This window comes from Sylvia atricapilla, chromosome 15, assembly GCF_009819655.1.
Source record: "Sylvia atricapilla isolate bSylAtr1 chromosome 15, bSylAtr1.pri, whole genome shotgun sequence".
Lineage (NCBI taxonomy): Eukaryota > Metazoa > Chordata > Aves > Passeriformes > Sylviidae > Sylvia > Sylvia atricapilla.
The window spans coordinates 3,249,908-3,267,212 of NC_089154.1; the positions used below are offsets into that span (position 1 = coordinate 3,249,908).

Genomic DNA, 17,305 nt, shown 5'->3' on the forward strand with positions numbered 1-17,305 from the left:
TCTGTTTGGGACATCCCATACTATTAAAAAAAAATCCAATTAACACAGGAAAAGCTCTGGAAAATGTCTGTTTCATGCCCAAGGAGGAATCCCCATCACCTGGCAGCATCCAGCCATGGGCAGGGAGCTCCTTTCCATGTTCTGGGGGTCACATGCTGCTCTCCAGCTCATTCCAGCTTGGATTCAGCAAAGCCCTTGGTGCTGGTTCGAATTCCTCCCCAATCCTTGCTGAAATCAGCAGCATTATTAAATGAAGGTCTAAACAGGCAGAACTACAAGCAGCCACCAGAAATGTTAACTTACCTTCCTTTTTGACTGAGAGATGCTCCAACATCCCAGTGGGGAGGAGCAGGTACCCAGAAGCAATTGTTCTCCTGGGAAGCAAACTCCCACACGAGGCATCACACCAGCATGTGTGACCTGTGCACACATTCCCGGCGAGCTCACACCTTCACGGGCTGTTTTTCCTCATTTCAGACTACACCAGCCTGGAATCCATCTGCCACCCTGGAAATTAATAGCAATCATTAAACAAAAAAGAGCTGGCAAAAAAAAAGCCTGAGGTGAAAAGCAGCTATTTCTGCCAGAAAAAAAATTAAAACTATTTAGACATACAGAAAGTCATTTATTACTGTGAAGTCCTCCCTCCACCTGGGGTTTCAATCTCATTACAGTTTGTCCAAAACAGATGTTACCCTTTTAGCAGTAGATTATTAACAATAAACTCCAATCCTCCAAAGAGGGTAGGTGTTTGGGGTTCACTTGCTTTTTCAGCTTGGGTAACCTCCACAGGAGATGTTGATGAAAAGGACGGGCAATCCAAACAGTGGCATAGCTCCCTGCTTTTATTGTCTTGGGCTCCAAAGTTTCTTCCCACTCTCCATATCTTCTGGACAAGCAGCAAAACAGGCCCAGAGAGTGGCCTCAGACCTGGCTGGGGAGCAGACAGGACGCTGAGGAAAGGCTCTGTGTGCTGCAAGCCCACACCAGCACACCAGCAACTCCTACTGCTGCTTTTCCACCATCAGTTTGGCTCTGACCATGTGCCCAGAAAAAAAAAAAAACAACAGTTTCTTTTGGAGTCTAGCATGGGAACAACCCATTTTTAACAAGCTTCTCTGCCTCTGGTCACACACTTTTAGGTAGAAGGCTGTTTGGTTGAGCTTTAAGCATGCTGGCAGCAAAAAGGAAAGCCAGTGGTCCCTCAAACCTGTAGCTGAGTATCCTCTATGGGCAAAGATGGGCTTTGCTTGTTCCCACGAGTGCATGGGCAACTCCAGTGGGAAATGAGGTAGTCCTGAGAGAACCATTGTCTGGCACCATGTTTAACCAGCCAAGCCCACAGTGGATCTTTTTTTCTTTGTTCTGTTCAGGTTTAGCATAATAAAGATACCTGCTCAGGAATCTAGGAGCCTTTTAATCATGTTGTAAACATAATCAAATGAGACATTAATATCAGCTCCAAGCACATATGGCCATCTGGCTGCCCAGCCATCTCCCTGACCATCTCAGGTAGCAGGAAGCACATTCCCAGTGTTCTCCAGGGACACTGCTAAGTAGATGTTCTCAGAGTGCCTCTCAGCATGCCTGGGAAGGCAGTGAGAACCAGCTATTTTGGGACTGTTGAGGGTGAAGCCAGTTCCAGCATCTCAGGGCTGCCTCAGAAAACACTTTTTGCTATCAGTACAATTTTTCCTGCACCCCGAGGGAAGCATCAAGAGCTCTCCTGAGCCATGTATGCCTGTGAGAACTTACTGCTGGGAGAGAATCTTTCCCTCAGCACAGCACATCTCAGGCCTTCAGGCTTTCCAGGTTATACCCAATCCCTCCATGGAGCCTGAGGGGCCCAAGGGGAGCCCCAGGAAAGCAGTGTGCTCACCTCCCTACAGGTGCAGGGTGTTCTTGGGATGAATCTGTTGCACATCCTTTCACGTTGTGTCAAAGGCACGATGGAGTAACTGCACGGGCTGTGCTGGTGGGAAGAAAAGGCTGTAATTCATGGCTGAAATTAGGCTATTAAAGAGCAGCTGAGGTGAATAAATGCACACAGCCATCTTGGGGACTCTGCCTTCTGCCATAGGGTACAGTCACTGCTGTCTCACGGCCCTGTGCCTCCTTATGTGCCAGTCTGCACCAGCCCTTTCTCCTCTCACTTCTGTCTCAGACCCAGCTGGAGCACAGACCTGCCACATCCAGGCCACCACCAGCACCAGGCTGAGACCACTGACCCACCTCCCAAATATCCAAATAAATGGATATTTGTTTGTAGCCTGGGCATCTGACCCATGAGGAGTGTCCTAAAAAAAAAAAAAAAAAAAAAAAAAATGGTGAGTGGGTATTTCCACTGCTGAAACAACAGACCCACAGCCTGGTAAACTGTTTTTCTGTAGAAACACAGCATCTCTTTGGGTTAAGAGGGCAGGGTTGGAAATGTTGATGAGGACCTGAGCTGACCTAGGGTAGGGTCTCCTGCAAGAGTGGGCAGGGGTGAGCTGCTCCAGCAGAGGCACCTGCAGGAGCAGGGCTGGGATGGGTGAGCTGTACGGGGAAGGTGGTCACGCTCGGTTTCCTCTGCAATGCTGTTATCCTGAATAAACATTAGATTGGTTTTGGAGGGCTGCCCAGATGATCATTAACCTTCTCCTGGCCCGTGACAAGAAGCCAGCCTGCAGCACTGAGCTAAAATTAGGCTTGTAGGGCACTGGGGCTTGCCAGATATAGCAGGATCTGGGCAGAAACCCCTTCAGAAAGTGGATAGCCAGGGGCTTCAGCCTTAAGCTGGGCTCCCCAGCTCCAGAGGACAAGAACTGCATCGTTAAAATCACAAGATAACCTGGATTGGAAGAGACACCTGGAGGTCTCCAATCAGAAAAGCAGGACCAGATTTCAAGGCAAGTCAGGGAGAGGTTAGCAGAGGTATTTGCTTACAGCACAGACATAACAATTCCTGTGTGCATGACACATGCTGATGGAAAGGTGAATTCTGCTCTGCTTACCCAGAGATCACAGATGATTACCATGAAGTCCTTCATGAGCTGTGTGTTTGCTTGTCCATCTCTCAACACTCAGCATTTCAGCCCACCCAGAAACTGTGATGTTGCTCTGGCCAGAGACCCCTTCACAGGGGAAGGGCAGGACAGAGGAGAAAGTGTTCTTCTGCAAATAAAAAACATAAAAAGAATCAGAGTGAAAAAGACACACCTCTAAAAATAATTTCTAACATCTCACCATTTCACAGATCCATCACCACATTTTCCCCTGTGTAAAAATGGGTTTTCCCATCTGGGAGGCAAAGGGTTATGAAGGCATCCTGCAAAAATAAATTAATGAATGGAAACAGCAAAGCCCTTTTCCAAACAGCAGCAAAGAACTGAGAGAAGATGACAATGCAGGGGAGACAAATCTCAGCTCAGATTGTCACTGCTGAGGAACACCAGCAGCTCCACTTCCCAGCGTGGGGCTGGCTCCCTCCATTGCATCGGTGCTGGAAAAACATCCTTTGATCTTCAGCACTATTTACAGGGGAAAGCGGACTCTTGCTTCCACAGCAGACCTCTGCTTTTCCCCAGCCTGCCATCAGCATAACCATCCCATAAGAAAGCTGTGATTCAGGGTGATTATTTCTAAGGAAAAATCCCATCAAGGAAGTATTAGAGCCTTTCTTATTGCTGGAGTCGTACCTGATCAGGGCTCTTACTTCTCTATATCCGCTAAAACCTTTTTTCCTTTTCACCCTCCCCTAACTCGGTCCCTCTCGTGACATTTCTCAGCTCCTTGAGGGCTCAGCTGCACTGTCAGGGGCTGGAGCTGATGTTCCACTGCCGCTCGTGCCGACGTTTTGGAAGGCTGGTTTAATGCACAGGTACCCCAGCTGGGCTTAAGAGGTTGCTCACTAAGAAGATCATTTATGCATTTACTTAAACTCAGCAGAGGCTTCTGCTCAGCAGCCCACAGCAGCATGAGATTGGGTTGTCATCTCAACAGACCCTGGAAACCAAGCAGCATGAGATGGATGTAAATGACTTCAGACTACAGCTGAGTAACAGCAGAATAGTCTTATTTTCTGAAATCCCAACAGTTTGTCTTAAAAATATTGTCATTTTGAACCAGAATTCGTCTTGCCATAGAAAGAAGGTTTCTAAAAACATTTGTGCAAACAGGTCTGTTCTGACCATTCCCAGGCTGCAGCTCTGGCCTCATCCTGGCTTTTGGAGGAGCAGTGGCTTTGAACTAGGGCTCCCCTCAGACACTACAGCACTCAAGTTTACTGCTAAATTAAATGGGATTGAATATCAGCTTCCAGTAAAGACAATAACTTTTTCAATCAAGGTTAAAATAGGAATAAGCCAAGGAGAGATTGGCCTCAGCTCCATACAGAGCCCATGAATGTTGGTAATGTTTGTAATATTGATTGCCATATTGGTAATATTACTGTCCCTGTATAGAGACCAAGTGTGTCATTTCTCTTTGTTTCTCCCAGTGTCTCCCAGGAAAGTTATCTCTTTGCCATCCCTCCCACCTGGGTACTTGTCATACAGTCTGTGACCTCCCGGAGTCCCAGTAACAGCTATCCTAAATGCAATGCTGGGCACTTCTCTCTCAGCCTCCCCTTCACCTCTCTGCTTCATTCCTTCTTAATCACTCCTCAAACCTCAGTGGAAAATATATCTCTTCTCTCTTGCCTGTTTTTCTTAAATAATAAATAATTGCAGGAGAGAGAGTAGAATTGACTGGAGAACTCTATTATCTAACACTGTGGGGCATTTGGGAATAAGGTTGGGATGCACAAAATGCTGCCTAAAGCCTGTCAGAGAAGGATATTAGGATTAGGATGTCTGGATATAAAAGGAACTTGAATTTTACAGGCGTGAGCATCTTTATTATCCAGGGAGGTTGTGATTCTGACCAGCATCACCCAGCAGGAGTCATGGAGCAAAGGCCAGGAGTATGAATGAGGGAGAAAACCTGCCTGGAAGCCTCCTTTCCCCACCTGACATATACAGGATGGACATTAGCTATTTACAGGTGATTTCATCACTGTTAAAGGTTTTATCTGCCATCTTGGAGCTGCCCCTCCAGATTATCTTACACATAATGAAGAAACAAGGTTTACTTTAAAATCTAGTTCCTGTTAGCCAAACTTTCCCTCCCCTCCTGTTTGAGTGACCAAACACTCACATTTGTAATGTACCACTCCCATTTTCCTCTGGCTCTCTTTGCATTTGGGGATAATATTTTTATAAAACAGCCAAAGTGGCTGTGAAAGGGGGTCTAAAAGAAGCTGGAGATGGAGCAGCTAGGGAAAAGGAAGTTATGGAGATGCAGAAATGCCAAGGAGAGGAGCACTGCTGTGTGTGTACACACGCACACCCCTGCGTAATCTTGCTTTCCCTCAGTAAATGTAATCCACAGTTTGAAATAACTCATTCAGTAGAATAACAAAATTAGGAACTGAGTGCCAGCTCCCTTCCCAGCCCCCATGGCTGCTTTGTTTGCTTCCTTGCAGCTGCTGCTCTGGTTCAATTTTCCAAAATGCCGTTAGTTGGGAAATGGAAGCAAAAACTTCCCAGCCAGCTTGCACCGGTTTTGGAAGCTCCAGCTTTGCCTTTTCCTTTCCACTTGCTATGGGTTTTCAGCGAGGATAAAGGATGCTGCTGCTCATCCAGTGCAGGCTGCAGCCTTGAAATTCCAGCCATCCCTCTTTGCTGCTGGGTTGTTGACAGGGACCAGGGCTGGAGAAGTAGAGATGGGTAGGAAGGGAGCATATCCCAGTCAGGGCTGAGGATTAACAGGGAGAAGCATGGATCTGGGCTTCAGCAGAGATCCTGGATATCAGAGGCAATGTGCAGGAGGAGCAAGGAGGGAGGGAGTTGTCGTTGCCCCTTTCACTGGCCCGTTAGCCACAAAAACCCAACATGATCTCAGCTGGTCAAACCATTCTGCCTCCTGAGAGCAGAAGGAAAGGGAATTACAGCAGTGTCTGCAGGGCCCAGGTAACTGTGCAGAAATGGTATTTTCTGGGTGGATACCATGACTTTGTTGTGGATGTGGCCTGTTGTCATTGTCACCATGGTGCCACGCTTCAGCATATCTCTGACTGAGATTAGACCCATCATTCCAAAACATTTCTATTGTTATTCCACACTGTCTTCATTTCCTACTTTTTGCTTGATTCTTCAACAGCAAAAGAGACCTCCAGATTGCCCCTTTCCTGGTTATTTTTCATGTGAGAGTTTTGCTGGTTTATTCCCAGGTTTTCTCAGCTCTTTGGGGGTTCAGAGGACTGGAAAAAGCTATGTGCAATTGTATTACAAGGAGAATAAACTCAGGACAACTGGGCAAAGATGAATCAGGCTTGCAGGAGAGTTAAACCACTAGATCCTTGCAGTTTGCTCAGCACTGGTGTTGCTTGGGCACACACCACACCCACCACGGGCTGGGATGGAGGCTCTCAGAAGCCAACAAGATGAACAATTACATCTTTTGTGCAAAGAAACAAGACTCACTTCTCCACTCACCAGTCGTGTCCCAAGAATCTAATAAAAAGGGAGATTAGCCCCTCTTTCCTCTCTCACATCTCCTTAATGCTGTCATTTTATTCACACTTTGTAAAGCAAATAAACCAGCAAATTGGTTGCTTTAATGAGCTGAAATTAAACTCGGGCTGCTGATAAAATGCCGTTTCTCCTTTCTGTTGTTAGGAAGGACTTGGCTGATAGGCAATGTAAGGGAAAGAAGAGAAAACATACAGCGGGAGCCTTGCTGAATGTGTTTGAGTAATTTACTGCTGCTCTTCTTCATCCCCAACACCTCCAGTTAAATGGGGGAAGCACGAGGGTGCTGTAGGGGAAGGCTGTAGGGGATCAGCCTGGCAAGATCTGTGGGGAGTCTGTCTCTGCTCTTTGCTCATGGATGGTCCCACTCCACTCATTCCCTCTGCCCACAGCTTTTCCCCAGGGAGGAGTGACAAGAACATTCCTCTGTGAGGAAAAGGCTGGTTTGGCTCCACAGAGCCCTCCCAAACACAGGCTTGCCCAGACAGGGTGGTTGGGTCACAGTGGGACATAGAGGAGACAGAATAAGTGCTTGCTGAAGAGAAGATGCCAAGTGCATCCCTTCCTGCTGCCTGTGCTCAGTTTGGGCTTCCCTTGCCTGCAGGAATCCACAAGTCCATGGAGGAGGAGAGGGAGATGCTGGAAGTGCCACCCTGAAGGGACAACTGGGGCAAGTCATTGCTTATGGCTCTGCAGACCAGGAATACCCTCATCCTACTCCCTTAGGGGCAATTCCCATCCCCACAGGATGCAGGAGGAGCTGGACACCAGGCTGCTCCCTGACAGAGGAGAGATGGCACACCTAGAGGGGAAGTCTCCACCTGCAACACAGTATGTGTGCTGGGATTTTCACCCCAAGAAGAGCTCAGGGCACTTCGCTTCAGTCTCCCACCACCCCATGAAGTTCTGTCATTATCTCGTGGTACCAGAGAGGAGGCTGGAGTGCAGAGAGGTTAATTGAGTTGTCTCACACCAGAGGGAAGCAGCAGCAGACGTGTTTCAGTCTGGCACTGCAGCCCGTGTCTCGCTGTGGGGGTGGCAAGGAGGGGACACTCACCTGCAATCTCCCAGGGAGCACAGTCCCTCTTCCCTTTCTCGCTGCCTCCAAGGACTCAGCTGTGTTCAAATGGACTTCCAGGGACTGGCAGAGCATCCCAGGGCAGTGACAGCACACAGAGGACAAGGTGGCTGGAAAGTCTCATATGCAGAGAGCTGATGTGAGAGAAGGTCTTGTTATTGATGTAATGGAAACCTGTCACCAGGGAACAGACTCGCTGTTCACCATCCAACCAAATAAACTGTTTTACTGCTTATTATTACTGCCCTGCTTACCAAGGTACAAACTGAATGGTAAACAGGGATCTCTGCAGTGAAATATTGTCTCCTTCCCTGGCTGGAAAGGAACCTGGTTTCTTTGGGACAAGGGTCAGAGTGGCATCTGCCTCTAAACAATCAGCCCCACATGATTTTCAGGTATGTAGTACCAAGAACAGTCCAACCTGGGCACTGTGAAATGGTTTAGAGAACTGTTTCTGGGTTTATACTACTTTTCAGATTTAATGAAAGCTAATTTGGGTGTAAGATGTGGCCCCGTCTCCTTCACAACTTCTTTAGAAACCTCCAGTTCTTACCAGCTGTGTTTCCAAGGAGTATTGGTCGTGTCTTCCATGGATTCTACAGTCTGCCCTTGGACAAGGAAGAGAAACAATGTTCCCATTCCCAAAAAAAATTTAAAGAACGATTTTTGTAGATAGGCCATGATGATTTCTGTCCATTTATGAGCAGCTCTTTCTCTGTCACACCGTCTCAGTGCATCCATCCTACCAGCCCAGAGTTCTGTTTGGCAGTAGAGATACCCACAGATGATGTTTTCAATATCTCGTGGAAAAGCATGACCCAGGAGATGTTGGTGCTCATGCATTTCCCACCTCTCCACTTTTGCTTTCCTGTTTCCCTAAAAAATCATAAAAAGAAGAGCTGTCCATCGAAATATATGCTTAGTCAAAAATTAAGGGGGGAAAAAATGGAAAATGTGAGCCAGAAATGAGTTTTTTCGTGGAGAGTGAGGCTGCTGGCAGCCCCACAAGTTTGTGTCTAGTGAAGACTTTTCCTAGTCTTCAAAAAGCTGTTTCTGGCTGGGGAGGGAAGATCTTATCCCATCCTCTGCAACGGCTCTTGTTATGCCACTGAATGTTTGCTGGTTTTCCACACCTCTGCATCATTTCACCTGGGAGGGAGAGGCTTTGGTGAAAGTTGGGTGAAAGCCCCAACATCAAACCCCCAGCAGGGCCAAGGACACTGGGTGGTTCACAATCTCACCAGTGGGTTTTGCAAAGAGAGCCCTGAAACGACTGCTCAGGTTCCCAGAAACAGGACAAGTGTTTGATTCTGGGCTGTATCCCAGATGCCACATGGCAGTGCAAGCAGAGAGACACGGTGTCCTCAACCAGCACCCCTTGTGTGGGCACTGCTGCTGCGCACACCAGCACATGAGACAGTCAGGATTCCCCTCAGCAAAACACTGCAGCATCAAATCTACATCAGAGCGAGTTGTCTAGACTTCATCTGCTCTCAGCGGAGAGGAACAGACACTTCTGGGGCATCATTCCTCTCCTCCTCAGGTAGACACCTAAATAGGTCACACAAACGGTGCACTGGATGTGCGTTGGTCTCTCAACTGCCAAACAAGTGATGCTGGACAAGGGCTCAGAGGGTGGTCAGTGGTCAGTGGTCAGTGACCACCTCCCCTTGTGCTGCCAAACAGTGCTGGTGGCAGCCAAATAAACCAAAAGGCGGTTGCCAGAATGAGAAGGCGAGTGCCTAACTAAGAGGGGAGTTGGATGGATCTCCAACACCTCTGGCTGCTGCCTGTCTTTCCTTTGTGCTTAGTTTGTGCTTGTGTTTTGTTTTGAGCAGGTGAGCTGAGGGACTGAGCGGGGACAGCCGAACACACGGAGGCACGGGGAGATGGGGACCAGCACCACGATGTGCAGCAAAAAGAGAACGAGGAGAAGTACTATAAAAAACGAGAGGAAGGCTTGTCTCTGAGCCTGAACAACTCCTCCGCACAGGCGCTTAACTTCATGACTCCCTCCTCGAGATGCCAGAGGCCTGGTGATGTGGGACCAGCCTCAGCCACCAAGACCTTGGTAGCAGCCCCTGGCTGCTGGCTGCCGAGTACCGTGGGCACCGAGGTCCGCTTTCTCCACGGACGCTTCCCTCCCGTCTCCGAGCCATGAGGAGAAGGGAGAGGCAAGCAAAGCTGCCGAAGGAGCACTAGCCCACACCTTCCCAGCCCCTGTCCTGTTCCCCACTTCCAGCAGACCAGGAAGCCCTTCTCTGTGCTGCCCTTCCAGATGGCAGGTCGCCGGTGGGCCGCGACGTCAGCCCTCTGCATGTGCGTGGCGGCCGTGTCTCTCCTGCACGCCGGCGGGGTGCGGGCAGACTGCTGGCTCATCGAGGGGGACAAGGGCTTCGTCTGGTTGGCCATCTGCAGCCAAAACCAGCCCCCCTACGAGTCCATCCCCCAGCAGATCAACAGCACCATCGTGGACTTGCGGCTGAACGACAACAAGATCAAGAGCGTGCAGTACGCCTCGCTCAGCCGCTTCGGCAACCTGACATACCTCAACCTGACGAAGAACGAGATCTCCTACATCGAGGACGGTGCCTTTTCAGGACAGTTCAACCTCCAGGTGCTGCAGCTGGGTTACAACCGACTGAGGAACCTCACCGAGGGCATCCTCCGGGGCCTGGGGAAGCTGGAGTACCTCTATCTCCAGGCCAACCTCATCGAGACCGTCACCCCCAATGCCTTCTGGGAGTGCCCCAACATAGTGAACATTGACCTGTCCATGAACAGGATCCAGAGACTGGACAGCAACACTTTTCGGGGCCTAAGCAAGCTCTCTGTCTGTGAACTCTACAGTAACCCCTTCTACTGCTCCTGCGAGCTGCTCGGCTTCCTGCAGTGGCTGGAGGCTTTCACCAACATGACGCGCACCTACGACCGGATGCAGTGCGACTCCCCGCCCGACTACATGGGCTACTACTTGTTAGGCCAAGGCCGGACTGGCTACCGCAATGCTTTGAGCATGCTCTCTTCCCTTTGCACTGGTGGCCCCTACACTGTGATCCCTCGTTTTATCCCTCCCAGGTACCAGGTGACCACGGTGCCCTCCGAAAGCCCCTGCTCCGAGGAGGAGTGCTCCTCCGGTGACGGCACGACGCCGCAGTTCTCCCTGTTCACGCCCATCGGCGAGACGGAGGTGCGCCCCAACATCCAGGTGAAGCACCTCAACCACAACTCGGCCGTCCTCACCGTGCAGATCCCCTACCCCTTCAGCAAGATGTACATCCTCTCCCAGTTCGAAAACGGCTTCTCCTCCATGATCACCAAGCTCAGGAAGAAGGAGGAGAACATCACCGTGAGCAACCTAGTAGCACAAAGAGATTACACCTACTGTGTAGTCTCTGTTCACCAGTACTCCAAGTACAACCACACCTGCGTCACCATCACCCCCACCAGACCCAACCGCAAGGAGCCAGTGCCCACCCCTTCCACTGCCACCCATTACATCATGACAATCCTGGGCTGTCTCTTTGGCATGGTGATTGTCCTGGGCGTGGTGTATTACTGCCTCCGGAAGAGGCGCCAGCAGGAGGAGAAGCACAAAAAGGCTGCCGGCAGCATGAAGAAGACCATCATCGAGCTGAAGTATGGGCCAGAAATGGAGACCACCAGCATCACCCAGCTGTCCCAGGGACAGATACTGGGTGGGGAGACAGTGACCCGCATCCCCTACCTACCTTCTGCTGGTGAGGTTGAGCAGTACAAGCTGATTGAGAGCAGCGAGACCCCCAAGGCCACCAAGGGCAACTACATGGAGGTGAGGACGGGTGAGCAGCCTGAGAGGCGAGACTGTGAGCTGTCCCTGCCGCCAGACAGCCAGGGCTCCGTGGCTGAGATCTCCACCATTGCCAAGGAGGTGGACAAGGTGAACCAGATCATCAACAACTGCATCGATGCCTTGAAATCTGAGTCCACCTCCTTCCAAGGGGTGAAGTCGGGGGCGGTCTCCACGGTGGAGCCTCAGCTGGTGCTCTTATCAGAGCAGATCCCCAGCAAGCACGGATTCCTTTCCCCCGTCTACAAGGAAAGCTACAACCACCCTCTCCAGCGACACCACAGCATGGAGGCGGCCCCCAAACGCTCCAGCACCTCTTCCAGCGGCTCCATACGGAGCCCCAGGTCCTACCGCTCCGAGGGATCGGGCCACAAATCCGAAGCCAAATACATTGAGAAGACATCCCCCACCACCGACACCATCCTCACTGTGACACCGGCCGCGGCCATCCTGCGGGCAGAGGCGGAGAAGATCCGCCAGTACAGCGAACACCGGCACTCGTACCCCAGCTCGCACCCAGGGGAGCAGCACGACAGCATGGGCGGGAGGAAACCCTCCATCCTGGAGCCTCTGACCCGTCCTCGCCCCAGAGACCTGGCCTACTCCCAGCTCTCTCCTCAGTACCACAACCTGAGCTACACCTCCAGCCCGGAGTACACCTGCAAACCGTCGCACAGCATCTGGGAGCGCTTCAAACTCAACCGCAAGCGGCACAAAGACGAGGAGGAGTACATGGCAGCCGGCCATGCCCTACGCAAAAAGGTCCAGTTTGCCAAAGACGAGGATCTCCACGACATCTTAGACTACTGGAAGGGCGTCTCTGCCCAGCAAAAGTCCTGAGTCCTCACACAACTCGTGACTTAACACACTAACTGGACCAAAAAGAAATCCGCAGCAGCTATTTTTATTCAGACTGTCTTTGAAACAAAATAAAAGTTAAAAAAAAAAAAAAAAAAAAAAAAAAAAAAGAGGGAATCAATTTAAAAAAATAAAAGAGAGAACAAATAATGAAAAAATCTATAAATATTCTATATAATATATGAAGTGAGATATTAAAATGTCCTCACGTTGGTGAGACATGCACCAAATTTGAACACAAACTTTGCAGAACAAACGAACTGTGGAGTGGGAAAAAAAAAAAAAGTTTTGTTTCATTTTGATTTTTTTAAAAAATATAAGAAAAAAGAAAAAAATGAATATAAAATGAAAATGAAAGAGTGGGTAGAGAGCTGAGGTCTGGCGTTTTCCAATATTGCATTGCATGAGTCCCTATTCCGTGATTTTGTGGATTCTTTGTGAACAGTTTGTGTTCTTCCTTCCTTCCCTTCCAAAATCAACAGCGACAAAAACAGCAACAAAAACCAAAAAGAGACCAGAAGGAGCTCCATCTTTTGGGCTGTTTTTGCAAACGGAGTCTTCCAGTTTAGACTTTTACTCGGTTGAAGGCCCGTTCACATTTTCACTCACTAAGAGGTTTTACCACACATTGCATTGTAAACCGAAGTCGTTAATTGTACAGAGAAAATTTCTATATTTGCAATGTTTGCTGTATAATGAGAAAGAGAGAGGAGAAAAAAAAATACTACATCTACTAAAAAAAATACATATATATATATATATATATTCACCTGTTTGTACCAGGTTTTAATCATGGATTTTAGAGAAAGAGATGGAGTTTTATTTGAAGGACTTTTTTGTTGGTTGGCTGGTTGATGGGATATCTTTTGGAGGGGGGAGTGTTTGGATTTCTAAGTGTTTTGTTTCAATTTCTTCCACCAATTGTCCGTGTCCCAAGTTCTCATCACTTCCAAGTGCATTGAAGAAAAAAGGCTCATACCCAGGAAAACAGAATCCCTCACCTTATTCCAGGTGGGAGACCATCACCACCAGGAACTGGGAAGGGGATGAGAAGTGAAGGGCTCTTGGCTGAGCAGGTGCCGCCATGCAGTGGGATTTCTCCTGCAAATCAAAAAGTATTGGTCTCTGCCCCTAAACAGATGTGTCTGGGCAGTGGTGGCCCTTGGGACCAGCCACCAAGGGGTGGATTTTCTCCCACTTTCAAGGTGGGGAGCCAGTGATGAGTTAGAGCACAAATCCTCTTGCTGCTCTGCAGAGAAGGAAAGAATGGAGGGGTGGTTTTGCTTTTGAGGTAAAAGACAGCCAGCATTTACAGCTGAGACCCTCTGGGGAGCCCCTGACCAGCCCTTGGCACTCAGAGACTGGGAGGGAAAGTGAAGGCTCTGTGTCCATGGGTCCCCACAAGCAGCCGTGTGCCCCACAACCATTGCTGTCCAACACTGTTCCAAGACTCCAGAGCTTTTTGCCCCATCTCTGAAATACTCACATGAGGTGAGAACAGAGGTGTGGAGGCCATGAAGGCACTCCCAGGCCACGCTGGTGGCCAAAGGAGACTATTTTGTCCTGACCAACTCCAGCTGAGTCACAAGCCCCTATGTCTCACCCACCCCAGGACCAACCAAAAGTGAGGGCTTCATGAGGGTCTGAGAGCTGCCCTGCTCCCAGGTGAGTGTGTGGGCTGCAGGGAGCCAGCACACTGAGGTGAGGTGCTAAGCTCCCCAAGTGCAGCCCTGTGAGGCCCTGCTGCTTGCCAGAGCTTTTTCCCTTTCATCCTGCTCACAAGTCTCTTTGGATGGACATCCCGAGTCCTGATGGATGAGCACTAGGGCCCAGGAGCAAGCCATATCCCATCCTGTTATTTCAATATTTCAAAGCGATTTTGACAGGTATTCTTGCGAAAGGTTATGTTTGTTCAGAAAGGAGCTGAGCCAGGAAGACACAGAGCAGGCTGGGAAGTGCACGAGTTCATTCCCCTTGGTTATTTGTGTAGACAACAAACCATTAGCAGGATTTCATAATAAGAGGCAGGTAATTTCTCCAGGAATGCGTTCAGTCTGCCTGAGCAAAGGCACATTCCTCCACCTCCTCCAGGTGCCCCAGATCCTGCCCACAGCACACAGCTTCCCAGGGCTGTGTCTTGCTCACCACGCAGTGAACAGGACCTGGAGGGGGGGTTGAGGGTCACCCCTCTTTTGTTTAGTGCCCTCATGGCAGGTCCCTCCCTAGATCTCAGCTCTAGCACCTGGACCAAAGCAAATCCTTCAGCTGAAACAGCCTTTCCTTGCAAACCCCGAGTGCCTCCTTGTTGGAGTGGTTTGGCTTGGAAGGGACCTTAAAAATCATCTAGGATTATGAAATAAAAAGTCATCAGCATTTAGTTCCAACTCCCTGGCTGTGGGCAGGGATGCCACCCACTAAATCAGATTGCTCAAGGTCCCATCCAGGAGAAATAAGAGTTTGTCAGCGGAGATGGATGATGGAAACAGTAGTGGGGCCTCCAGACACTGTTTCATGATCTCACAGGATTCCTTATCAAGAGGCTGGGGCGGTCCAAAGTGATGGCAGCTCATGAGTTAATTTGGGCTCAGATGCTCCAGCATTGATGGTCACTGATAAGACACCCCAAGAACTTCCTCAGCTGATCTCTGCATTGAGACCATTCCCACACCAGTCTGGAAATGGCATCAGGACCATCCATGGAACTGGGAGCAATGGCCCAGCCAGTGCAGTGTGGATCCTCCTTGCTGAGGAGGCTGCAGCCAGCTCAGCTCTTTGGCTGGGACCACTCATTTTGTTCCTCTGCCTCTGTTTCCTCCTCTGCAAATGCTTCCTTGTGGCACTGAGGGCACAGGCTGGCTGGGGAGGTTCAATTAATTAATTGGCTGTCTGTGAAGCCCATTTAGCTCCTAGAATAAAAGCTGCTATCGAAATGCAAAGCTGTTAGTGGCGTAAAACAGCAGGGGCAGATGAAATCAAAGCCCGATTCTGTTTTCACACCAGGATTTCACTGGTCATAAACCAACAGAGACTGACACAGGAATGTGATACAGCAGTGCTGGCCTTTCTAAATTAAACACTTCCCACATGCAAGCTGACTGCAACTGAAAAAAAAAAGGAGAATTAGGAAAAGTCTAGGCCCCTCTATCTCCAAGGTATGTCTAAGGCATCACCCAGTACCCCACTGTTGGTGGGGCCTCACCACAGGTCTCCAGATGCCTCCTGGGGCACCTTCCAGCCCCTTGCCCTCTCTTCAGAACAAGGTGCAGTCCTGGCAGCCATGGTCCACATCCCTTGGCAGGAGATGCCATAAAGTGAGCTGTGCAAAAAGCCAGACAAGAAAAGGGAAGAGGTCCCACTGTCCCCAGGGCCCCCACTCCATGGATGAGCTCCAGGGCTGGCTCTGCACAGGGCCTGCAGAGCTCTGTTCACAGCATCTTCCATCCCTCCAAGGCAGCTGGTTTACAGACCCCTCTGAGGATGGAGTGGGGATTTCATCACCTGTGACCTGCTGGGTGATTTTGTTCTTTGTTTTGTCTCCTGCTCAACCACCAAAGTTCTCAAGCTGCTTCTGCAAAGAGAAGGGATATCTTGTCCAGCCAGGCTTCTCCTGCTGCCCTGAACTCATCCAAAGGAAGAGATCTCCCCACCAAGCAGAAAGGAGAGGGCACAGGAAAGGTTTTTTGGCCTGAGGAGGAGGGGAGGCTGGGGGGGGGGAAATGCAGTAGTCATAGCCCTGGGGCCATGTGGAAATGTGTTCTACTGATGCCCTTTCTGTGTCCACAAAACTGCTGCTGTCTCAACAACCTGTCTTCAAGGGCAAAATCAAGGCAGCACTAAAAATCCTTCCTCTGATCCCTCCCCCAGCACCCCAGCAAGGACAGCTTCTAGTTAGAGAGTAAATCCAAGCCCACATTGCCCATGGCTCAATCCTCACCCTGGCCCAGAGGCAGCAGAGGACCCTGCCATGTGTTACAAAGCCTGTGTGGCATCTAGAGCCTGGATATTATTTAAAACCCTGGTAAATTAGGACAGAAACATCCCTTTGTATAGACATGCACCATTTAAGCCCAGGATTCCTGAGGGCACCTGCCAGCCCTGGTGTGCACACACCGGGTGTGTCCATCTGCTCCAAAGCATGGCCTGTGCGAAGGGCCACGCTCACAAAACAGGGTGGCAGTGGTGGCAGTGGTGGCAGTGCCTGCCCAGCTCACAGTTCACACTCACAGGAACAGGGTGGCAGTGGTGGCAGTGGTGGCAGTGCCTGCCCAGCTCACAGTTCACACTCACTGAACAGGGTGGCAGTGGTGGCAGTGGTGGCAGTGCCTGCCCAGCTCACAGTTCACGCTCACAGGAACAGGGTGGCAGTGGTGGCAGTGGTGGCAGTGCCTGCCCAGCTCACAGTTCACACTCACTGAACAGGGTGGCAGTGGTGGCAGTGGTGGCAGTGCCTGCCCAGCTCACAGTTCACACTCACAGGAACAGGGTGGCAGTGGTGGCAGTGGTGGCAGTGCCTGCCCAGCTCACAGTTCACACTCACAGGAACAGGGTGGCAGTGGTGGCAGTGCCTGCCCAGCAAAGCCCTTAGAGGGGAGCTGGGGGCTGCCTCCTTCTTCAGAGCTGGTGGGTATTGGAGGTGTGCACTGCCACCCTCCTGCCCAGCACTGGAGTCTCCTGATGGCTTCAGCTGAGTTTGCCATGAACGCAGCTGCAGACGCCCCAGGAGGGGTCTGTGAGGATGCACAGGGGCCATAAGAGGGGAAGGTGCTCCCGTGCACCTCCCTGACCACACAACAGCCAGACTTCACTGGCTCTGCCCAAATCAAGCTGGTGGCCTGTGGTGCTTCCTGGGTGCTGGCCCCTTCCCTAGGACTGCCAGGGAATAGTCCCTCTCCCGACCCCATTGGAACCTGTGGATGAGCCCACGGATCAGCCCCTGGGAGATGCATCAGCCCCTGGGAGATGCCCAGGGCCGCTGGAGAGCAGAGG

At 50.4% G+C, this 17,305-nt stretch overlaps 1 protein-coding gene across 2 annotated transcripts in view; it reads left to right on the plus strand.

Moving 5' to 3' along the window:
• Window positions 1–12,423, plus strand: part of ELFN1 (extracellular leucine rich repeat and fibronectin type III domain containing 1) — a 101,818-nt gene extending 89,395 nt beyond the window's left edge. For both annotated transcript variants that reach the window (XM_066329739.1, XM_066329738.1), the window contains exon 4: window positions 9,471–12,423. In XM_066329739.1, the coding sequence (XP_066185836.1) occupies window positions 9,911–12,301 (2,391 nt within the window). In that variant the 5' untranslated portion in view covers window positions 9,471–9,910 and the 3' untranslated portion in view covers window positions 12,302–12,423. The remainder of the gene's footprint in view (window positions 1–9,470) is intronic.
• Window positions 12,424–17,305: the final 4,882 nt, after the last annotated feature.